Source organism: Pteronotus mesoamericanus, unplaced genomic scaffold (genome assembly GCF_021234165.1).
Source record: "Pteronotus mesoamericanus isolate MK-2021 breed Mesoamerican mustached bat unplaced genomic scaffold, CSHL_Meso_final contig_1018, whole genome shotgun sequence".
In the NCBI taxonomy this organism is placed as follows: Eukaryota; Metazoa; Chordata; class Mammalia; order Chiroptera; family Mormoopidae; genus Pteronotus; species Pteronotus mesoamericanus.
In genome coordinates, this window is record NW_026555002.1 from 4363158 (window position 1) to 4387491 (window position 24334).

The 24334-nt window shown below is 42.4% G+C and overlaps 1 protein-coding gene across 1 annotated transcript in view; it reads left to right on the top strand.

The window, feature by feature from the left end:
- The window catches only part of PDE6D (phosphodiesterase 6D), a 39486-nt gene extending 21398 nt beyond the window's left edge, over window positions 1-18088 (top strand). The window contains exons 2-5 of the mRNA XM_054571588.1: window positions 14053-14141; window positions 14736-14861; window positions 15565-15670; window positions 17512-18088. Of these exons, the coding sequence (XP_054427563.1) occupies window positions 14053-14141; window positions 14736-14861; window positions 15565-15670; window positions 17512-17593 (403 nt within the window). The 3' untranslated portion in view covers window positions 17594-18088. The remainder of the gene's footprint in view (window positions 1-14052; window positions 14142-14735; window positions 14862-15564; window positions 15671-17511) is intronic.
- The last annotated feature ends 6246 nt before the right edge of the window (window positions 18089-24334 follow it).

A 24334-nucleotide genomic window follows, 5' to 3' on the forward strand; every position in this document is an offset into this window, starting at 1 on the left:
CTTTTGTACTCAGAAGGCTCTTTCTGTTAAGAAAGAAACTCTCTTTCTTTTCCTCAAAAAACTAAAAGAAGATAAAGAATGCTTTTTGCTGATGGAAACCTGGTTTTTGTTTTTGATGCCTGATGGCATGATTTCTCACTCTGGAAATGATCTTCTCCTCTCTTGTAACAAAACATGGGGCTTCTAGTATGCTTTCTGTCTGAAAGTCAAAGGGTCATGGCAGTCCCTGGAGGCAAGCACAGGCTCTGGCTGTTTGGAGAGTGATGTTGAAGCCAGATCTAATGACAGTGATCAGTTCTCCCTGAGGGAGCTCCCCAGGTAAGGGAAGGAAGACCGAACTGGCTCGCTCATTAGGGCTGCTCAGTGATCATTCATAGACATCCTAGGCAGTTTTCAATCTGAAAGCTCAGTCACTAAGAAAGTCATCTACATCTTCATCCTGCTGTTTACTAGCTGTTTAATATTAGGTAAAATTGTTAATATCTTTAAAACTTAACTTTCCTACCCAGAAAATGAGGTAATAGAGGTCACGATACCTAACTCATGTCTGTAAAATACCTTATACAGGGTTTTAACATGCTGGGTGTTAATGAGAAGAAGTATATAAGGTATGAGGAAACAAGACCTAAATATAAAAAGTTTAAATGTAAGAGATAAAATAGCAGTGCCCACAAGAAAGACTTTCTACTCAGCAATAAGAGTGATTTTGACAATAATATGAATACTAATCTAGTGAGTACTTACCGTGTTCCAGGCACTATATAGTTTTACATACATTCTCATAGAATCTTCACAAAAATCATATAAATATTTATTACATTTTGGAGTGGCAAACTAAGCCTTAAACTAAGACCAAGGTTGCAAGAACTATTAAATGGTAGAGCCATGATTATAACCAGGGCTGTGAGACTCCAGGCCTGTGCTTTAATCACAGTGTATACCAGTGGGAGGAGGGGGACTGAAACGGAACATGAAAGAATGATAAAATATGGCAAAGTAAAAAAGAAAGGGTGTTTCAGGTAGGAAAATGAGGCTTAGAAAAAGCATCAAACAAGGTTTCAAGGGACAGTGTCACATAAAGGGACAGGTCAGTGACAAATCACTCTGGCTGGAGCAGGTGGTTTTTGAGGTAAATTGGAGACACCTCAAAGTTAAGGGTGTCAGACAATGACATGTGTATGCACTTGATCCCGTGACAGTAGAAAGACCTGAGAGGTTTTTGAGCAAGGAGATGACGTGATCCGAGTGATATTTTAGAAACAATAGTCTGGCAGTAGTGTGCAGATTGGATTGGGGATGGGGACATGAAAATGCATTTCAGTGGAAGAACTAGCAGGGCTTGGTGACTGACTGAACAAGAAGGGGGCTGGCAGTCATGAAGGTCAATGCCCAAAGAGAGAAAGCCCTCAAACAATTTTGGCACCAAAATAATTTTGTCAAAGTTGGAAATCTTGAGAATAGACTATAGATTCCATGACTCTCATTTCTGTAAACTTCCTGTACTTCATCCAGGCGCCAGTCCTTTCTGGTGGTCTCCCCATGCTGTGTACTCACCCAGTTCTCCCCAGCATCACCCTGTCAGAAAGCTCCTCCCTCCTAGAGCTCTTCACTGAGCCTCCCTCCCTCCCCTCTGCCTCCCCCTCTGAAACCTGATCTGCCCCCAAGGAGGCCTGTTCCCTGGAGCCCTGAGGAGGGTAGCTCTTCCTGGCCTACTCTAAGCACCAGGCTCAGGGGGCCAGTTTGACAGGTGAAAATTTGCATTTCCCTTGTTTTCCCTAGTGTTCTTTTGAGCCAATTTATCTTTTTCTTATACAAGAGGGGACTCAAAAAAACCCAGAATTTATTTATTAAAAAATTGTATATTTATTCTTACCATGTTTAAACTGCAGTCACCTTCAAAGTACTCTCCATTTGATGCAATACACCTTTCAAGACTTTTTTTTTCACTGTTGAAAACAGTTTTTGAACTCATCAATTTTGATGCCTTTTAGTGCTCCCACTTTTTTGTTTCACCTCTTCCATATCAGCAAAACATTTGCCTTTGAGTACTTTTTTCATTGGGGAAACAAAAAAGTCTGGCGAGATCAGGGGAATAGGGAGGTGGGACATGGGGTCATGCTGTCATGGTCAAAAACTGCTGAACACTCATCACCGTGTGGGCGGGTGCGCTCATAAATCACCCATCATGAAATGGGCAAAAGTGTTGAAAGAGTCTTCCAAAAAATTCACTGTAGCCAAATGCAGCCTCTCACAACACCAGCTGGTACACTGACACAGATGGGTTCCTGGAACACTCACCTAGCATGGGAAGCCTGTACTAGCAGGGGCGTGCCTTCCAGAAAATAATTCCAGTTTTTTGGGTCCCCCCTTGAATAAGTGCTCTTTATATAGTAAAGACCTGGTCCCTTTGCTTGTATTATAAATATTTTTCTAGCTTTTCATTTGGCTTAACTTGATGATGACTTTGAAGTATAGAAGATATTCTTTGTTTTTTCTTTCTGAAATACTTTTAAAATTAAATTTAATTCAGCTAATACAAATAGTCTTCTGGAGTGGCAAACTAAGCCTTAAACTAAGACCAAGGTTGCAGAAGTGTTAAAAGGCAGAGCCATGATTATAACCAGGGCTGTGAAATTTTAAAACAATTTGAATAAATCTCTCTCTCTCTCTCTTTTTTTTAATCCTCTCCCAAGATCATGTTTAGAGAGAGAGGAAGGGAGGGACAGAGACAAGGAGAGAAACATTGCCTCTCATACGTACCCAGTGGGGGACCAAAGCTGCAACCTAAGCATGTGCCCTGACCAGAAATCGAACCCTCTGCCTTTCTGTTTGTGGGACAACGCTCCAACCAACTGAGCCACACTGGTCAGGGCCTAAACTAGTCTTTTGATCTCTGTTCCCAATCTTAGTGTCCTCCCTCTCCTGCTAAAATCGTTCAGGTTCTGAACTTTTTCTATGGAATTTTATTGTATGTGCTTTAGAGTTTCTATGATTTCTCCTTTTACTTTCCTGCCGAGAGAGGCCTTCCTCATCCTTAGATCATATAAATATTCACCTTTTTTTTTTTTTATATTCTAAATCGGGAGGCCAACTGGAGTATATAATAGTAAGCAATGAGGTAATTAACCATTTTCTTCACTGATTTGGAATTTAGTATATATTAAAGTCTTAATATACGAGGTCTGTCCAGAAAAAGTCCAGCCATTGTTAATGTAATGAGAATGGTTTGCGCATCATTGCTGTAACCTGGCAGCCAAGGAGAGTGGGCTGGAATGCGCATGCATGAACAGTGACGACTTTGCTGTACTAGTCAGTGTGGATAGTAGATGCTGTTGAGTGAGCATGTGCAGTGCATGGCCATCATGTTCAAAATGACTGACTGAGTAGAGCAATGAACCTGCATCAGATTTTGCATGAAGCTTGAACATTCCTTTGCGGAAACTCTTCATATGACTCAGAAGGTCGTAGCAATGGGCTACTGGTGATTGGCAGCTTCATCAAGACAATGCGCCTGCTCATGCCTCACATCTCATGCAGAGATTTTTGGCAAAACATCAAATCACCCAGGTGACTCAGCCCCCTACAGCCCAGATTTCGCACTCTGTGACTTCTGGCTTTTCCCAAAACTGAAATCACTTTTGAAAGAGAAGAGGTTTCAAATTGCTGATGAGATTCAGAGAATACAACAGGGCAGCTGACAGCGACTAGGAGAACTGTGTGAGGTCCCAAGGTGCCTACTTTGAAGGGGACTGAGATGTCATTGTCCTATAAACAGTGTTTCTTGCATCTTGTATCTTCTTCAATAAATGTCTCTACTTTTCATATTACATGGCTGGATACCTTCTGGACAGACCTCATATGCTGAAGTCACAGCTAGGTTTGCTACTATATCAATCTGCAAATTTTTGCACTAATTATTGTGGCCTGAAATATACTTTAGTGTACTTACCGCCTCTGCCACCTACATGTTCTATATTAACTTTTTTTTTTCCATTTCATCCTTGAGGTTCTTAAAGGGCCTCCCAGTAAGCATCTTCCTTCACCAGACTGTTACCAACTCTTTTCTTCTGCTCTCTAATAAAATCAGTTTTCTCTCTTAAATTCCTTAATTTTGTAAAAACTATTTTATTTATCTTTAAAGAGGGAAAGGGAGGGAGAAAGAGAGAGAAACATCAATGTGTGATTGTCTTTCATGCATCCCCTACTGGGGGCCTGGCCTGCAACCCAGACATGTGCCCTAGACCGGGAATTGAACCTGCAACCCCCTTGATTTGCAGGCCAGCACTCAGTCCACTGAGCTGCACCAGCTAGGGCAAATTCCTTAATTTTTATAAGGTACCATTATTTTTCTAGTTACTCTGGTTCAAAGTCAGCACCAGCGGCTCTCTCCACAACTATGAACTCTTCTGCATCTTCTTCCTGCCTTGAAATCTATAATTCTCAGGGTGAGAAAAAATTCCCAGTCAAAGGAGGACAAGAAACCTTCTGACCTCTCTTTTCCTTATTTCCTTATTGAAATTTTTGTTATATTACTGTAATATCATTTACTCTTATTTAAAAAAATTTTTTTTATTTATTGATTTGAGAGAGAGAGGGGAAAGGAGAAAAAGAGAAATATAAGTTTGCTGTTACACTTATTTATGCATTCAGTGGTTGATTCTTGTATGTACCCTGACCTGGGATCAAACCTGCGACCTCAGTGTATTACAGGACGATGATACTCCAAACAACTGGGCTACCCAGGTAGAGCTACTCTGATATTACTAAGAAAAAAAACCCTAAGGGATAAAGTTTAAACATAAGTAAAACAATAATGGGATATTGAAGGCCATAAAGAAAAGCATAGCTTTATAGTCTTAAACGTTGTCTTAAAAACTAGTGTAGATGTACATGTGGGTGTTTTTGTCAATTTTTTATTTTTACACTTCATTTTGAAATAAATGTAGCTCACGCAAGTTGTAAAAAAATAGGACAGTGAGTTCCTATGTAGTTTTCATCCACTATCCCTCCATGATAACATCTTACATAGCCATAGTATATTATCAAAATCAGAAATGGACATTGATACAATACCATTAACCACTGTTTTACCTGGATAACACATGTTCTAGAATTACCCTGAGAGTTCATTTAGTGAATAACCATGCAAAACAGTCATGTACCAACCAGGTGCTTTTCAGCTACCTTATTTATGGTCAACCAGCTGTTTTTCAGCTATTTTATTTACAGTCAGACTCAGTTGATGTGTATTAAAAGAAATGAGATTTTAAGCAAAGAACAAAGGGTAACAGGGAACCTAGTGAACTTTCTTGCCAAAGCCAACTCCACAGAATTTCCTTTTGTTCCTTCCGACAGGTATTTCCGTGTTCCCCAAGTAGCCAACTGCAAGTTTCATCTAATAGCAGATTGCTTGTCCTGTTTGGTATGTTCTGTCTACAGTTTTACCCTGTTTCCAGGGGAGGAGCCAGGAGTCGAGTGAGGCAGGGGAGGGAATCTGTAGCCTCTGCTGTTGTTACAAGTAAAAAGCAAACCCTGTCACCCTCCCCTGTGGCTTCTACTGAGACAAAGGAAAATAATGTGAAGGAGCAAACTGACGGCAGGCATCCCTGCTAGCAAGTACTAATAGAGCATAGAATTTTAGGTTCTCTTGGTCAAACCAAGTTAGCGCTGCCTTAGAACTTGTTTCCCAGTTTGATGTTGGACCTTGCTTGAGGCAATACTGAAAGTATATGCTTATTATAAGATGCCATTGATATGACTGATGAATTTCAGGGTCTTTGGCTTTAAAAAAGGAAAAAAGGTAACTTCATGAAGACATCACAGGAATTTTTTTAAGAGAGGTCTTATGCACTAGGGAAAGATTACAGTGATGTGACGAATTAAATTCTGGCTTTTTAGGGGTTGAACATCTGAAATGTGAGTATGTTTAAATGGAGTATAATCTTTAGAAGTTGTTGTCATCTAACATGACTGGAATTCTTCCCTCTCACAATGAATCTTATCATGGCTATACCCTGCCTTAAGAAATCATAGTAACAGAAATTTACTTACTCTCAAATTAGGCTTTTAAACGTTAATATTGAGAAAAGTTATTCACTTATAAGATAACTCATTTCGTGCTTTTAAAACAGTAAATTGCTACAGAGCTTTGTAAATCATCTAATTTACAAAAAAAAATATTTTAACATGACTTGTTTTAAATTGCAAAAATTCACTTGCATTTAAAAAAAAAAGAAAGCCTTCCCTTTGGGCTCTTACATTAAGGCATCTCACCTAAACTTAGATATCTTACCTTTTTCTAGCTAAATGTGTACATTCAGATGACCAGCAAACAGATATACTCATTTATTTTTAAAAGCTAGCAAATCTCTAAAAGTAGTATGAAAATATAAAGGAGACTGGCTCTGCTATTTATTTATAATAATAGCCCACTTAAAAATGACTCTTTTGCACTTGGTCAAGTTCCATGATAATAGAGCTAATGGTCTTTGCTTCTCTGGCACAGCTTTAGGAGCGTGCTCCCATTTTGACTTTGTAACATCTTTAAGTGATTTCCAAAGTTTATAATTCTAAACTGTTCTTAAAATGGCAGGAAATGATTATTTCTAGAATCTGATTTTTTAAAAATAGACTAAAAATAAGAAGTGCTAGATAAAGAGGAACTATACAGAACTCAAGATAGCGATTTTCAACCTTTTTCATCTCATAAAACACATAAAACTAATTACTCAATTCTGCAGCACACCAAAAAAATACATTTTTTGCCAATCTGACCCACCAAAAAAGGTATCATTTTGATTCATGGCTATTGCTGTGTTGGCTGTTGTCATTTTTTAATTTGATGATCTAAGGGAGAAGAGCTCAGTGCCCCTGACTAAATAGTCAGGCATTGCATGTTTTAAAAATTCTTGTGGCACACCAGTTGAAAATCACTGCTGTAATACCTGTTAATAAGTGCCATGAAAAAGAGATAAATTAGTTTGAACTTTACAATGTAGAATAAAAGTAAAACACTGATTAAAAAATTAGTCCCTTTTTTGCCTTAATTCAAACAATTCTAAAATGAAAATTCTTCCTAAGAAAATATACACTATAAAAAATTAACATTGACTATCCTTATGTACAGGACTCTAAACCTAATAACTTCTAATAATTGTCATCCTTCTTAGCCATATTACCCAAAATAAAAAGAAAAAACTTTGCAAAGTATTTTCAGTACAATGGAAAAGTTACTGATCGACCTGACCAAATGCCAGGATCTCTCAGCCAAAGATGTCCCTGCTTTTGCAGTCAACTTCATGAGAGGAAGCACCTCTGCCCTCCTGACATCCAGAATCAAATTAGGGAGACAGTAACTGGTACACAAAATGCCTGCTAAAAGCACTATGAGAGTTCAGGATAAAAGGAAGTGTTATGGGGAGCAGTGCTAGAAAATCAGATAGGAAATAGGAATTGGGGAGAGGCCGTCTGGCAAGTGGAAGCTGATTTTTAATTGTTGATTAGTTTAGGGAGGTAGTATTATAGAGTCTGTTTTAGCCAGGAGGTACAAATATGGGAGCTGGTAATTCTTCCCCTGAAGCTTAAAAAAGCTTCACAATCCCTGGCCGCTGTGTCTCAGTTGGTTGGAGCGTCGTACTGTACACCAAAAGGTTGGGTTCAATTTTCTGCCAGGACACATGCCTGGATTGCAGGTTTGTCCCTAGTCAGGGCACATATGGCAGGCAACTGATCAATGTTTCTCTCCCTCTCTTCCCCTCTGTCTAAATCAATAAGCGTGTCCTCAGGTGAGGATTAAAAAAAAAAAAAAAATTCCAATTCCTCTTCAAAATGAACATTCCTGGGCCCCTAGAGAGATTCTGATTAAATAGACCTGAGATAAGGCCTTAGAAACATTTTTAGCAGGATCATCAAACCACACTTTGCGAAACAATGGATTAGAGATTGAAGGAGAGAAATTAGTTGGGAGACTATTGTATCAGCAATATAAAAGAGAAATTATGACCCAGCTATTCTACTTCTGAGTACTTGTCCAAAGAATATAACAACACTAATTAAAAAAGATAGATACCTTAAGAGATCTAGCTTAACAGCAAGTGCCAATAGTAGGGGGGAAAAACCCCATTGTTTTCTAGTGATTTTCTTAGGAGTCAGGCAGACCTGGATTCAAAGACCATTGCAGACTGCGTGGTCCCAAGAGCCCCTGAGAAGGAGCCACAAGCCAGGACCTAAGGGTGTGGAGAGCAAGAGCACTTGGGTGGGTATCTCAGCCAGAAAAGACCCTAATGTGTTGGAGAAAGAGAAGAGAGTTGTGGCTAGAGCATCTGACTGGGCGGCCTTGTGAACTGTAGAAAGAACTCAATTGTTTGGGTTGGTTTTTTTTTAAATACAAAGGAAAATGGGGATCTAATTTACAGCTTTGAGAAACCGCTTTCTTCTGTGAGGAGAATGGATTGGAGGAGGCAAGAATAGAAGCAAGGAAAACCATCAGGAGGCTGATAGAAAGATGATAAAGAAATAATAATAACAGCTAACATGCTGTTTATTCAGTACCCAGGCACTATTCTAAACACTTCACATAAACCAGCATTTAAGTGTGCAGTCCAGTTAGCACCTTCTTTCTTTCTCTAAAGTACCACAGTTTGGATGATAAATTACAGGGAACTATGAATCAGCCAATCAACATTTTCAGAGGAGCTTAAGAGTTGTACACAGTCTTCCTCATCTACTCATCAATTCCAAAACATTCTATGAAAACCAGTAATCAACACAACTCATGTACCAGTGTTAAAGTAGGAAAAACTGGTTTCTCATCTCTAAACTTCCTGAGCTCTTCCTTTTTGTTCCCTTCTGCTCTGGCTGTCTCTTGGTTCTGTGTCTCTTTCTAAGTATCTTTTTTCCCCTTTACTCCCTCCCTTGTGTCTGTCTCTCCCTCTGTGTGTGTTCTGGGTTGTTTCTTCTTTCCCATCTCTGACTTCCCTCCTCCTTCAACTGGCCAGTGAGGTACTGGCATGCACAGTGGATCTGTTCTGTTTAATAAATAAATATTGATGTTGATCATTTCAATTTAAAACTAATTAAGACTCTAAGAGCCAGTGTACTCATTCCAAAATGTTTCTAGATGGTGGTTATAAAATATTTTAAATCCTTTATCCCAGTTCATGCATTCACATCTCTCGAGGAAATTTACCTAATACCCCATTCATCTATCTGGTTTCTTCCAAACCCCAAGCCTTTCCTCTATGCAGACCTTCTCTACCTGAGATCTGTCCCCAGCTCCTGTGCGGGGCTGAACCTAAATCATACCAGACCCCATGTACTCCCTAAAACATGAGGCCTTACATAACCTCGCGTGGTTAGCCGGGTGTCTCTCATCCTTCCATAACGTTTATCTTCATTTCCTTTCTTAATTTTTCCTAAGGCTTGACACTTTACAAACTATTGATTTTGCTCAGAAGTTTATTTTAAGATACTCATACTTTTACATCTGAAAGTGCTTCTTTTGTCTACCTGGTTGCAAATAAGGGCTACCAAGGACAGCTCTCCTCTGAGCCCCAGCTCCCCTTAGTGAAGGAGCATTCCTTTGTGCTTGTCCTGTGCATAAATCACAAGGGAGGTTTGTTGTTGTTGTTGTAGTTTTTGTTGTTTTTTAAGAAATACACTTCAAAAATTTATTCAAGGGTCTTAGAGATTGGAAACACAATTAGGCAAAAATCCAGAAGTATTCTGAGAAGAAAGGAAAGTTGCGAATTCTTAAAGTCGCATCCTTTAAACTAGTCAGTTTTGCATTGTTAGTTGGTCCAGGATGCTGATCAGTCGGATGTCAGGTGGTCCGGATGATGGGTGCCAGGTGGTCTGGTCCTGTAAGACCTGGCTGACCCAGAAGGTGGTATTTATAAATAGTCCTCCAGCCCCCCTCTTTAAAGCTTGTCCACCTAATCCTCTCCTCTCTCAAGATTGGAAGTGACTTGACCTTTGAGTCTTAAAACTCAGGCTCTTTTTATCTGAAAAATCTGGTTGGCAAAAAACTGTTAAAACAAAAATGTTTTCAGCCAGATGATGACCAGCCATCAAAGCTTACCTTTCATTTCCAACATTTTTAGCCAAATATGCCTCCTCTCTAGAAAACCAGTTTTTCTTATTATTTAAGACACCTACCTCAATAATTTTTATTTCTTTTTACTCATAGGCTATCATGGACTTGTATTTTTATGATATATAAAGCTGTTTCCAAAAGGCTGCATTTCTACTGTGAACTAAGAGCATTCCTTTTCACCCCTAAAATAACAGAACTTTGGATGGGCTCTAAGTAGCCTCTTTCCCATCGTTGTTGGATGGAGCTGTGTTTTTATTTCTCTAATTCTGAATTATTTATTGAGGCTTTTCTCTCTGACCTGGGCCAATAGCAGTAATGCTTTTCCGGAAGCTTCTGGGTCTGATCCAGTTGTTGCTTTGTGAGGGGAGCCTCTTCTCCAAGGCTTCTATCTCAGTAGTTTTGCTAGAATGCCCCACTTGAATGTGAGCCTGGAACTTCAGATGTAATTTTAATTTTGTTTAGTTTTGTTGTTTAAGAAAGTCTGGTGTCCATTGTGGCTGAATTGGTACATTAGAGGCATCTGTAGACAGAATGAAAAACATGTACAGAGGAGGCTGAATGAGTATTGTGTCTTCTGAAAAGGGTGAGCTTAAATATCTAAGGTTGTTCTGTTTAGGTCTGAGCCGTATAGCCTTGCTAGAGCAGTAGTATCTTATCGTATTATTTCTCTAGTTGGGGAAGCTTTCTCTTAACATGGAGACCCCCAGATGGGTAAGTATATTTGTAGTAATTAGAATTGTAAGACATGACCTAAGCACGTATGTATGCTTTTGACTTGCTTTTGAATTTAGTTTAAAAAAAAAAAAAAGTGGAGTTTAGAAATACGAAGCTGAGGAGAGAAAACCACATAGGTGCAGAAGAGCAGCAGTATCTGGCAGTATAACGGGCACAGAAGGAGAGTTTTTAGGGTTGCATATACCGGGCTGGGATTAGCACAGCCAGCACGACTTCAGAGCAGTGGGAGGTTTGCACAGGGACACACAGCAGGTTGAGGGCACAGGAAGCTAGTGTACCATCACATTCAAGGCACTCTGCTGGATAACCTTTGGTTATCTTCTGTGACTTTTCTTATATAACAGCAAAATGTAGAAAGAATCTCTTCAGAGGGTTAAGTGTAGTACCATTGCATACATAATGATTCTAAAACTGTGTTGTTCAGGGTTCTCCACTGCAAGCTACCCAAACAATGCAAAAGGTTCGAAGACTCTCTGGGGCTTCGAAAACTGACTGGCAGTGGAGGACCAGGGCCTGCAGCAATGGCCACACTGCAGGAAAGGTCATGGTGGCACCAGCTGCTGCCCCACCCTGAAGAACTGCTGACTTTTCCTCAAATCCTATGTGACTACACTTTCAGGCGCCCAGAACCAGGTACCAATGTGTCCAAGCCTAGGTCATGCACGCATCCAGCTGCACCAGGACCAGGAAAGAAGATTCTGGATCTTCTAGCTGATATAGTGCAAAGCAGTCACTGCCTCCCATTGGGCAATGGAGGCCGCAGGGTGCTGTTGGGAAGAGGATTTGTTTGCTAGATAGCCCCCCCCAAAAAAAAAAAAGCTGTATCAACTATTTATCTGAAGCTCAGTCTCTTCACAAACAATTACCCATCTTTCTCATACTAAGCCTCTGTGCATAGTTAATATTAATTTTCTTTTCCTTTAATGATTTGTCCACTGTTTTTTAAAAATAAGCAAAAAAACTTGAGTCTTTTTAAATTTAACCTATATTTTTATCAAAATTGGGTGTGTACATTGTTCTACCCGGTTTCTGATGAAGAGCATGTCCTCCCACTCCTGTTTTCTCTCCCCCAAGAAAATTATTTTCAGTTCTTTCTAGCTGATTTACTTGGTATTTATCTTGATATTTCTCAATAGCACACTGTGACTCTGTCTTAATATTTTTGTTTTAGGCATTATTTATTGACCTGTCATTATGGAAAATCGTTTTTCTTTCTCAACACTGTACACCTGACCACACATGCACACTCTTCTTCCTGACTCTGTACTGGCTCTTTAGTCTCTGTTTTTATTATCATGACTCTGTCCATACCATTTGCAGTAAAGCCATGTAGTCTGCTGTGACTACTGCTCACTTCTAGTACCAACTTTGATTTTTTGTCGCTGATGTTAATAATTGTCTTGGTTTTTTATTCATTTGCTTAGGTTTTCTGTACTTCTCACTAATTTAATCCCCACATCCCCCCTAATTGTATAATTCTATTTTCCATATAAATACATTCTATGAATTTCATCTTATTATTTTTCCTAAGATTTTATTTATTTATTTATTTTTAGAGAGGGGAGGGGAGGGAGAAAGAGAGGGAGAGAAACATCAACGTGTGGTTGCCTCTCACGCACCCTCTGTTGGCCTGGTCCGCAACCCAGGCATGTGCCCTGACTAGAAATCGAACCGGTGACTCTTTGGTTTGTAGGCTGGCACTCAGTCCACTGAGCCACACCAGCCAGGGCGAATTTCATCTTCTGAAAAGGAAATCTGTCCCTGATCATTCTAACCTGCTTGTGTCTGGACCCCTAGTCACCCTCCAGGCCTGCTAAAGAGCTGTTACTTTTGGGTCTCCTTCACTGTCACTCCAAGGACACTGTCACCTGTCTCTTGTTTTAGGTCCCTTGTTTTCTGGATCCAGTGTCATCATCTTCATTGGTGTTCCCTGTCACTTTGAAGGAGCATATTATCATTGGTTTCTTGAGAAAGTAATTTTTTTTTGTTTTGGGAATCATTTCCTTGAGAATTTCAAAGGCACAGTTCCATTTTTTTTCTATCCTTCAGAGTTCCTGTTGAAAAATCTGTTTCATTCTGAGTTTTTCCCCCCATTCTGACTTTGACTGTTTATGTGACAGGTTGTTTTCTCTCTGAAAACTTCTCTTTAACCTTGACATTCTGCAAGTTCACAACAATGTGACTTGGGCACTTGCTCCACCCTTTTAGTCTGGGAAGTTTTCTTGAATCAATTCATTAATGACTTCCTCTGTTTTCCACTGTTCCTTCTCAAACTTCTATCAGTTAGATGCTGATCTCTTGGACTGATATCCACTTTTCGTATCTTTAATCTCCTGCTTCCTATCCTTGCTGTCTTTTTCTTTCTGAAAGAGTTCTTCAGCTTTGTTTTCCAACCTTTGCTTTGAGTTGTTAGGTTCTGCTATCAAAAGGTATATTTTCTGGCCTTTTTTTGTCCTCTGAGTGTTCTTTTTTCTTAATTGGTATTATTGACTCATTTATTGTATGATGAACAGTATAGCAGCTAGAAAATACAATTACTTATGTTAGAAAGTGTTTTCTGACAGAAATTATCACTTGACCAACTTCAAAAGTTGTAATCTTGAGTCAGAGAAAAATCACCTAAATTATACAAAATTCAATAGTACATAATTTTTAGTGTCTATAAGGGTTATGTTGTTTATGGTTGTTTTATTTGTTTTTAATGCTCCTTTTTAAAAATTTGTATCTTCCTCTGTAGTCTCTTTTATCCTTTACATTGCTTTTTTCTCTTTGTTTTGGTCTGTCTTTCATAGTAAAAGACTTTCAGGATTTTCTGGTGATCCTTGGCTATATTCCCATTTTTAAGAGCAGGCTACTGAAAAGCTACTTGAGAGCTCTGGACTTGGGAGTAAAACTTATGGACTGTGCTCCTCCCTGTGCAGTGGTCTGCCTGAATCATTTTCTGGGATGCTTCTCATGCGTACTGCTTTAGGTCTTTTATCTTGGCTGGTCAGATTCTGTTGGAAAATTTAAATTTGCACTGTTCATTTTCTACTCTTCCTAGATGTGTACAGTCCTTGGGTTCTTATGTATAGATAAAAATATCTCCCCTGGGTTTTCTTCTTCTTTCGATGTCTTGTGGAGTCTCCTGCATTCGTATTTGCTTACCTGGCACTTGCAGTCAGGTCAAGGACAAAGTAGGAGTCACTTTCAGTGTCTTAATTTTCCTCAACATATCTGTTCAGAAATTGGATGAACCTTCGGGATGCTGAGACGGGGAAGATACTCTGGCAAGGAACAGAAGACCTGTCTGTCCCTGGAGTGGAACACGAAGGTACTCTCCAGCCCTTTGTCTGCCCAGGGCTGTGATGACTGGGGGGCGGGGCCTAAGCATCAGGGAGGTAAGTTAATGCAGGCCTGACAGGAGGGTGAGCCCTGGCGGCACAGTGCGTTAACCCACATGTTACTGAGATTTCCAGTTTCTTAAGTTTCTGCCTCCCACTTCCCAAAACCCACTTTGTGTTGAAATTTTAGCATTAGAATATACCCAAAGATATAAACGAAGATCTCAACCTTTTTTTTCCAAAATAAAATTTGCATTTTTATCTCCCTGAAATAAAAGAAACACTAAGAGGCTAATAGTAGAATAGAGAGGAGAGAAGGTGCCCAATCAGCTTCTTTCCTGATGAGAGTAGCTAGGTAAGACCCTTAAATGCACTAAATTTGGTGCTCCTTGAAGATCTTTCAGTCACATACACTTGACAAATTGGGGACTTCTTTAATTAAAAAATGTAATTCTTTTACTAAGGCATTCTCTGAAATTTAATATAGATAATGGGTTTTCTAAGTCAGCTTCCAGGAACTTGAAGCGCCATAGTCATGTAGTTTTTCATTTAGACTGGCTTCAATATTTCTTTTTCTTTACCAGCCCGTGTTCCCAAGAAAATTCTCAAGTGCAAGGCAGTATCTCGAGAATTGAACTTCTCTTCAGCAGAGCAAATGGAAAAATTCCGCCTGGAACAAAAAGTTTACTTCAAAGGGCAGTGCCTGGAAGGTATTCCATGCCTGAAATCCAGGCTTAGGGTGACAGGGACAAAAGGCAAGACCCAGTGAGCTATAAAGCACTGCTTTGATAACATTCATTTTGCAACTCAGTTTGTGACAGGATTCCTACACCCTGCAAGACTGGGGACCCCCGGTGAGAACAAACAAAACCAAAGTTGTCAAAGCCCAAAGTTGTCATTGGGCTCTGAGCCCAACAAAAGAGTTTCTGACACTGGTCCTGCTTTGTCACTGACGTGGTATTGTAACATGGTCACAAGGAAGCTGCTGATCAGGGCCTGGCACAGTGCTCTCCATAGTCTCATACAGATTTGACTGGCAAGGCCACTCCACATTGAATTCCCACCATTAAGTGTAAGAGTGCCCATATGTGTCGTAGAGCTAAAGTTCCTAGTGGAAAGGCCTGTTCTGTATTTCTGTTTACAATTTACATCCAGCCTACTTCTAAGAAAGCTTTGCTTATGCTGTACTAGCTCACTGGCCCTAGTCTGTTAGGCCCCAGAGCATAGGGAACAGTCCCTGCGCTCTGTGGCTCAGAGGGCCAGCCCGAAGTCCTTTGTGCCTCTGTCCTGGGAGGTATCTGATGGCTTCATTGGTGGTTCTTAGGTAAAAAGGCTCACTCTAAAGGAGGGGGACGCGGAGCCCTGCAACACTGACTGGGGCGCCCACTGACCTGCTTCTCCTTCTTCCCTCAGAATGGTTCTTCGAGTTTGGCTTTGTGATCCCTAATTCCACAAACACCTGGCAGTCCCTGATAGAGGCCGCACCTGAGTCCCAGATGATGCCTGCCAGCGTGCTAACGTGAGTGAGCAGGCCGCAGGAATTGTGGAGCATTTCTAGAAGCAGGCATTCCGGGCAGGTGGGACTCATGGTCCCATTCCGCAGGCAGGCAGCCTACGTTGAAAATGAGGGCAAAAAGAGTTTCCAGGGGTATCTGAGTTTACTGGTGACTGATTTTTGTCACATGCAGAAGACAGTGTAATAGAATGGAAAGGATAGAAAACTTTAGATTAGACCTTTAGGCTAAATTCCTGATTAACTCTGACTAGCTGTGTGCTCTCAGACGATCTACTTTACCCCTCCGGGCCTTACTCTTCTCCTCTCTAAACATAGAATTAATAATTCTTACAGAGGTGTAGTGAGAATAAAGTGAGATGATATGGAAGGAAACTGGCATATAATATATATTATATTAAATCCATACTAATTTCCTTCCTTTCCTGATTACCAAACTTCTGGTACTCTGTACTTTGTTTAAATGGCCTTTAACAGAATCTGGCAAGCCCTAATTCTGTTTTAGAGGATAATATTTGGTTATAGTTTTTCAGAGACTAGCTTGCCATTTTAATAGCAGTGCTTTCAGCTCAAAGAATTATTAGTTTGTCATTTGTCCAAAAACACTGTCAATAACTACCCACCCACCATTTTCTCTCAGGAAAAGATACTAGTCTTCCAGAGGTTTTAGTAATAACGCCTAGTAATGACTTATTCACACAGAGACTTGTGTAATGTTGGATCATCTGTCTAAACAGATCCTTTATGAAAGCCACATTGAATTTCTAAATAGAGGTTATTTATAAGTCTTCAGTAGATCTTTAATTACAATAGTAGGTGTTTTATATTCTATAAACTATTCAGATCTTGAATTCCTTATTTATCTATTTTTAAATTAATTACCAGCAAAAATGTATCTGTCGGCTATTAATTACTCTGGGAAAGTACAGTGCAGTATGTAGAAGGCATTTTTTATACTTTATTAAGCTAAATTTGACTTCTTGGCCAGGCCTGATTTCTTTTAGGGATTAAAACCAGTAAGTCTATGATAACATAATTTAAGTTACTGAAGTCATATATTAGTTTTTAGAACCCCAAAACAATACCTCTGTTGCCCTTAACTTGGTTCAAAAATGGTTTGGTTTTGAAACACTGAGGTATCCACCAAGAAAAATGAAATTCTACTCTGCCCAATACAGGTGTATCGTTTGGGGTTCTTTGGTTGCTTGCCATAGAAACTGAGACTGGCCAACATGACAGAGCTGAAAGGTCTGAGCTCTGGGCAGCTCGAAAGATGCAGGTGGCAGGAACCTGTGGATGGTTTTTCCTCAAGGAGCAGCCCTAGGGAAGCATCCTGCTTAGGGAAGAGAGTCTGATTAGCCCAAATTACATCCTGTGTCCACCCCTTTGCCAGGTGAGGTAGGGGCCACTTGACTGACCCATGGACTGGAGATGGTTGGTTCCCCAAAGAAGAGCAGAGTGCTCTTGCCCAGAGTGAGGAGAGCAACGGTGTCATCAGGAAAAGTCCCACCCCTGCGATCTGCAGATTTTACGTTCATCAGAAAGTCAGTCACGTCTATAAGCGCCCTCGTGTGCAGCACACTCTCCTCCGGGCCTTAAGTGTACCAAGAAGGGAGACATGCTCTCTCTTCTGATTTCTGAACTCAAGGAAGACAAACCTAGTCACATAAGCTAAATGTCATATGAGGCTTCTAACCACATTATAGACTCAGATTTTACTGTCCCCAGGCCAAGGTTCTAGATGGGTGTATGTTCATGGGCCCAGCAGACCCCGATTGAAACCATTTGGTGGAAATGAAATCTGTCACCTAACACATCACTCTTTTGCCTTCTCTTCTTACTTATAGTGGGAATGTTATCATAGAGACAAAGTTTTTTGACGACGATCTTCTTGTAAGCACATCCAGAGTGAGACTTTTCTACGTTTGAGAGAAGAATGTATGTACATTTCAAGAATTTGGGTTTTTTGGGGGGAAGGAGGAAACTGTGTACTTTTTTCCTCCACACATTTAATTTTGGCACTTCTACCCCGATGCCCTCTACGACCAAACCTACCTGCGGCCACCAGGGGACCAGCTCTGTGTATGTAACCAGATGGCCTTCTTCCCTCAAGCAGCCATCTTCGGCTGACCAGACTTAACTCCCCACCTCAGACCAGGGCAGAGGGCATGCCTCGACTCTATCCCAGGGTAAACGTGGGACAGACACACACAGGAACTGATGCTGTTCCTGTCACTCCTTGCCTCCTCCTTGGGTCCTGCAGGAGACATAGCTTCCTTTGGCCCCTGGCTTTGGAAAATTCATGTTCTTGACCCACGTTTAGTCTTTTCCTACCGTTTCTATTTCATACATTCTCATACATTTAACTTGTAAAATAGACTGTGATATTATTATGTAATGAATTGAAACATATGAATTAAAATATTCCTACAGTCTTTAGCTTGGTACTGCTTTCATCTCTCCTTTCTCTGGACCATGACCCTGACTCCATGATGAGAAAAAGACATTTATCAGGCTCACAACTCTATTTTACTCCAGAGATCGGCTGATAGATTTTGCGGTTCCTGAGTGCTTCAGTTCCTGCTTTCCAAGAACATAAAATGTACCTGAACAAAATCTATGACCTCAACACTTGTCTTCCAGACATGATAGTTAGTGGTCTCTTTCACAACACACATGTATCCTTTATTTGTTGGTTTGTTGTCATTTTTAACTTTTCCCATGCCTTTATCATGTTCGTTTGTTTAAGGGGGTTCCAGAAAGGGTAGACGTTCTCAGTTGGTGGATTAGAGACTCATATTCCTAGTGAGAGAATAAGTTACACAATGACAAAGAGATCTCCTAGAGGTTGACCGGAGAAGCTGGGAAAGCACCCAGGAGGGCTGGGATGCTGGGGGCTTCAGAACAGCGGAAGCCAGTTGGAGAGAGAAGTGATGATTCTGTCTGCAGTGCTTTCAAGTCTGATGTAAGAGAAAAGTTTAAAGGGTTCTTTTTTAAGGAAAGTGCCTCTGAGCTACAAGTAGGCTTCGCTGTTCTTTATAAAATACCAACAATTAAGTGTTTTGGTTTCTGCAGTAGTAAGGCCTGAGACCAGATGAGAGGAGATACTTACTTGGCAAGATGAGTGAAGTCCCTACCATTAGATTCTAATGAGAGGTGACAGAAAGCAGATTATTTCAGACAGTAACCAGTGCTCTGAAGAGAACAAGACGGGGCAATGGCCGCATCAGTCTGGAGTGGGCAGGTGAAGAAACGGAAAGATATCAGCGCTCACCTTTTGACTACCAAAACAGGGTTGACCAGTCCCCAGCAAGCCAACGGCCTGGAAATCCAGGCTCTACTAGAAAGAAAAGATGTTTTAAATCTTTTAAACTCTCATCAGGAAAGCAAGAACCAGGCCCTGGCTGGGTAGCTCAGTTGGTTAGAGCATCGTTCTGAGACACACACCAAGGTTACAGGTTCAGTCCTCCATCGGGGCACATACAAGAATCAATGAATGAATGTGTCAGTAAGTGGAACAAACTCTCTCAAGCCCTCTCCCTCCCCCCCATTCCCTCCAATCAATAAATAAAAATACATATATATATATACATATATATATATATATTTTTTTTTTTTTTTTAAGCAAGAACCAAATGTGTACCTTTGATTGTCTAGTTTTCCACGAAGAACTCGGCATATGATAGGAGAGGCCCAGCTGTGTGGGAGGAAGGGAAGCCTGCCCCTTCCAGCCCGGTGTAGGATGGAGGGAGAAGTGAGGAAGCAGGACAGGGAGGTGATGTCCTTGCTATCCTTCACCCCACCCCCACCCCCGCCAGCCTTGGGTGGGAAAGGTGGATGGAAACACCTGTCCAGGTGTGGCAGAGAGATGAGAACTTCAGAAAGGGGCGAAAGATGGGCTGCCCCACAATGCAGTATTGACTTGGTTTCGTAAATGTCTCTCACATTGTCTTCCATCCCCACAGCCCCCTCCGCAGCTCTTCCCCTTCTGACTGTCCTTCACAACCAGAGAAAGCCCCAAGATGCGCATCTGACTGCAAAGGCCTCAGTACTGTCAAGTTTATTTTTAGAACTTCTGTCTTAGTGACCTGGTAAATGTTTTGTGACTTTCCAAAATGCCCTGTTAAAATGGTCCTCAGAATGAAAGCATCATTTGGCTTAGTTCGTTTTGGTGCTTTTAGCTGGTCTGAAACTGAGCAGCTTTGACTCTAGCTTTCAGTGAACCGAGGGGCAGAATGGAATGGAGAAGCAGAGATCTGGAGAATACATGTGGCTCCGAAGATGTACACCAAGGCACCCCAAGGCTCTGCAGCAAACTCATAAGAGGTCTGCAGGATCTTGTAATTTTCAAAGGAAATACAGTGACACAGGAGAACTGTCACACACTGCTCAAACTATTAGCTTGAGATAATTCGATTTCAACAGTAGAATGCACTACATTCTTTTTGGTGAGGTATCTTTGGGAAGCCAGGTTTTTGAAGGTCTTGGTGATAAGAAGCAAGTACCCTTCAAAAATCAGTATGAACAGGAAATAAGGGTGGTGGTGTCCAATCCGATCCCAAGGTTGGAGAAGCTGTGCTGTGCCCAGCTGACACACTCCCCATTAGGAGATCATTGTGATTATAAATGAAGTAAAAATATTTTTTTCTATCAATTTAGATGGCTTCCCCCCCACCAAAATTAACATGGCTGGCACTGTTAGGACATAAATACTTAATAAGTCACTTGTACCTAACTAGTTAATAAAGGAAATTATTACTTATTTTGGCCTAATAATTAGCAACTGGAAAAATTACTGAGACATTAAAGATATAGTGAACAGAGAATGTTTAGGGACCTCCACTAAGCCCTTAGTTTTAAAATACACCTTTCAGAAGATTAAAAACATACATCACCCTCTCTAGCCACAACAAATGGGTATTGACCGCCCACTTCTGAACTCTCAGCCGCTCTTAGTTCCACAGAATACTTTTGAGTCCCTGTACTTATTAAAGGAAATATATTCAAAGAAAAAAGACATTTATTCAGATTTCTTAGAATGGCTTTTTAAGTGACTTGATTTACTCAAATCACCCCCCAAGTAGCTCTTCTCAATTATAAAAGAATAAAAATTATTGTCACTTGAATTTTTAATTTGTATTATAGTTATTACTTTCATTTTGGGCTAATGTATGTGTATTTGAGCTAAACAGTATGCTATCTGAATATCTTACGGTGCACAGGACACCCTTATATGATGGTGCTATACATGATCAATCAGTCCTAACTAGGTAGAGAACCTGGGATTTTATTTGTTTTATGTTATTGCAGAAGTTGATAATGGTCATTTATTTTCGTTCATGGTACACTGTTGGCTATACATACTGTTTACTCAGGGCCTGGCCCTGGGTAAGGCTTGAAATGCAAATCATCTATCCCTGCAGACGTCTGCCAACTTTTAATTGGCTGATATTCAGCAGCAGGCTACAATTCATTTGGTACAATTAGACTAAGGTCACAACCAGTTTTTCTTGAAGTGCTTATATCACTTAAAAGTCAACATTTTATGATACTGAAATGGTGTTATGACCATAGTGATCCACAAACTATGGTTTGAGGACCATAGTGATCCTCAAACCTTCCCAGGCCCAAATGGTATCGCTGTGGCACAGAATTCTGGGACCCCAGTTGTGGATTCGGGAGGAGGTGCACAATCACTTGCTGAGGAAGACCTTGCCTCCGCCCTCAGGCGCCTCCTTGGCCTCCCTGGGAGGCAAGTGGCCACTGGGAATGCCAATTTAAAAAGTGCCCATGCCCTGGCTGGTGGGGCTCAGTGGACTGAGTGCTGGCCTGCGACCCAAGAAGCTACCAGTTCGATTCCCAGGCAGAGTACATGCCAGTTAGGGGCAAGCCAGAGGCAACAGATCCGTGTATCTCACACATTGATGTTTTTCATCCTCTTCCTTGCCCTTACCCCAAAAGTAAATAAAATGTTAAAAAAAAAAAAACCCAAAACAACCAATGTCCATGTTTGTGTTTTTGGCAGACCCTAAAGCAGAGCAAGAGAATAAAAAGCCTACTCACCTGACACAGGGGCCCTTTTGATGCCAAGGTCAGGAAATGTTCTTTACAAAATGGATTGATTGAGGCCATCTCATCTTTGAGGAAAGGAACGAATGGCTTGCGGGGAGATGCATGCTGAGAGGCTGACTAGTAGAGGAGCCTCCAGGACAGTGCTGATGAAAGGATCAGAACTGCAGAGTCCACTATCGCCTCCCCCAAAGGACTGGAACCCCTCCTTCATCAGCACCATCAACACTAGGTGACTACCCAGCATCGCTGTCCAGCAGGCTACAACCCTGGGCTCCAGGGGAAACCACAGGAGTCAGACGGGACCTTTTCGGGAGACTGGAAAGAAGGACGCTGAGGATAATTCTGTGGGAAAGGGAGTTTTCCTAGAATGGAGTTACAAGTGAATTTCTAGGTCAAAAAAGTATGTGCATATTTTTTGGGTCTTGATATAAAGGGTCATTTCAGGGAGATTTGGACCCATTTCTACCCTGCAAAACTGGGTTACCCCAAGGTTTCCATTCCCATTAAGCAGCTTGCACCAGAAAGAGATCATGTAGTATGGCCAGAGGCTCGAGGCAGGTAGGGCTGGCCTGCATCCAGGACACGGGGCCACTGTGGATGCCTGGCAGAATCAGGCTGGGCATCAGGACCTGGGGGGCGTGGGATCTAGGAGGCCTTAGGACCCTGTGCCAGCACCTTGAGCGGAGCAGAGGCAGCAGCAGACCCCTGCTCTCAGGCCTGGGGGAGCCTGGTGGGCAGCTTAGGGAGTGCCAGGGAGTGCAGCTAGGTGCCTCCAAGCCCCAGACCCCAAGTCCAAGCAGCCTGGGGCTGTACTCTGGACAGCAGCCACTGTGAGGAGTCTGATGACAGGGCCCAGATATGGCTAAAAGGTGGGCCTGCCCGAGGAGAACGCTGTGCACACCAAGCAATTGAATGGAGCTAAGCAGGAGGACCCCTGGGGGCAAGACCCAGGGATGGCCACTGACCTTGGAGGAGCCCACTCCAGCCTCAGCTCCCGGGAGACCTCAACTCTCCCAGGAAAAGAAGGACCGGGTCTCTGGCTTGGGCCATCAGCTTCCCAGAGGGAAGGCTTGGGAAATGACCACTGACTGCCATGTCTGACTGACGTTCTAGCAACAGAAAGGGAAGAAGGTCTTGCTGTGCCGGGTGGCAGTGGCTGAGGCTGCCCCTCCGCGAGGGCTCACTTAAGGGCTCTTCCTGGACCGAGCAGAACCCAGGGGAGCCCCCTCTCCATGGGAGCCACCAGAGGGCGCCCATCTCTCATGAATCTTCCAACTTAGGTTCCTTGAGTGCCCGTCCTTGCACTTGGAGGGGATTTCGTGGGTAGATAGGATGGAGGTGACCCTGGACCTTGAGGACAGGCTCCCAGGCAGTGGTTAATTGTGCACCAGCCTCTCAACTAAGGGAAAGTAGGTTCTGCTGAAGGCAGCAAAGGCTGACCCAGGCCAAACTTTTGGTGGGATAACGGGGTGCAGCTGGTGCAAAGGGTGCAGGGAGCTCAGTGCAGATGTGGGACCTTAAGAGAGGCAGCCCTGGGCCCTGACTCTTGTCTCATGTTAGTGTTCTCATTGTGCAGAGGAGGAGATGAAGGCTCAACAAGGTGTAGCTCCCTTGGCCCATATTAGCTGCCACGTCTGGTCTGGATTGGGCTGCTTCTCACCTCTGTTCTGAAGGCATTGGGGGTAGCACTACTGAGCAGGGTGGGTAAGACCTGATCCCAGCTCCAGCTGTTGCCTCCCATGTGGTCTTCCTAGCCCCCTTCCTCTGCACTAGGACCCCTCCTGGGCCCCAGGCCTTGGGAACATCAGCAAGACCAGAGAGCAGCAGGCCAGCCTCGCCTCAAGAGGCTAGCCACCCGGCCTTTTTAGGGGTGTGAGGTGGGGATACAGTGTCAGAGGGTTTCTCCTACCAAAGCCTCGACCTAACCCTGACCCTGGCAGCAGTTTGAGGACAGCTCAATGGGGGACAGACGTCCCGGGGCCTGAGCGGCCCACTGAGGACAGCGAAGCTGTAGACCCTGTGAAGGGCGAGGCCTTCCCAGATTGCACGCACCTGGCGGAAACCACAAATGTGGTGGAGACAGGTGTGAAGTGGGCTGTGCATGGTGTCCCCCATCCAGGTCAGGACAAGGGGCCTTACCTCTTGCTTGTTTCTGTACCTCTGGATCTTGTAATAGCGTCTGGCAGAGAAACAGTGTCAGTCCATGTTAACTAGTGAATGAACAAGCAAATGACTGGAATGGACAGAATGCTTAGCATGTGCAGGGAAATGTGGTGAATAAGTGCCTCTGACCTCAGTGGGGGACAGCCAAAATACACACAAGCAGGTAAACATGGAAGCTCCCATCGTGAGACTTGTTCAGGGGCCAAGGGTGAACTCTGGGGAGGGTCTTCTTAGACTGGGGTCCCGGGGAATGTATCTGGGGAGATAACGTTGGCACTGAGCCCTAACATGGAGCGAGCCCTGAGAAGTCTGGGAGTCAGACATTCCTGTGGTACGAACAGCAAGTGCAAAACAAAGGCCGGGAGGGAGGACCCAGCTTGCCGTGGACGCAAGGAGGCTGACGACGCTGGTGAGGGAGGGAGGCGCGGCACAGGA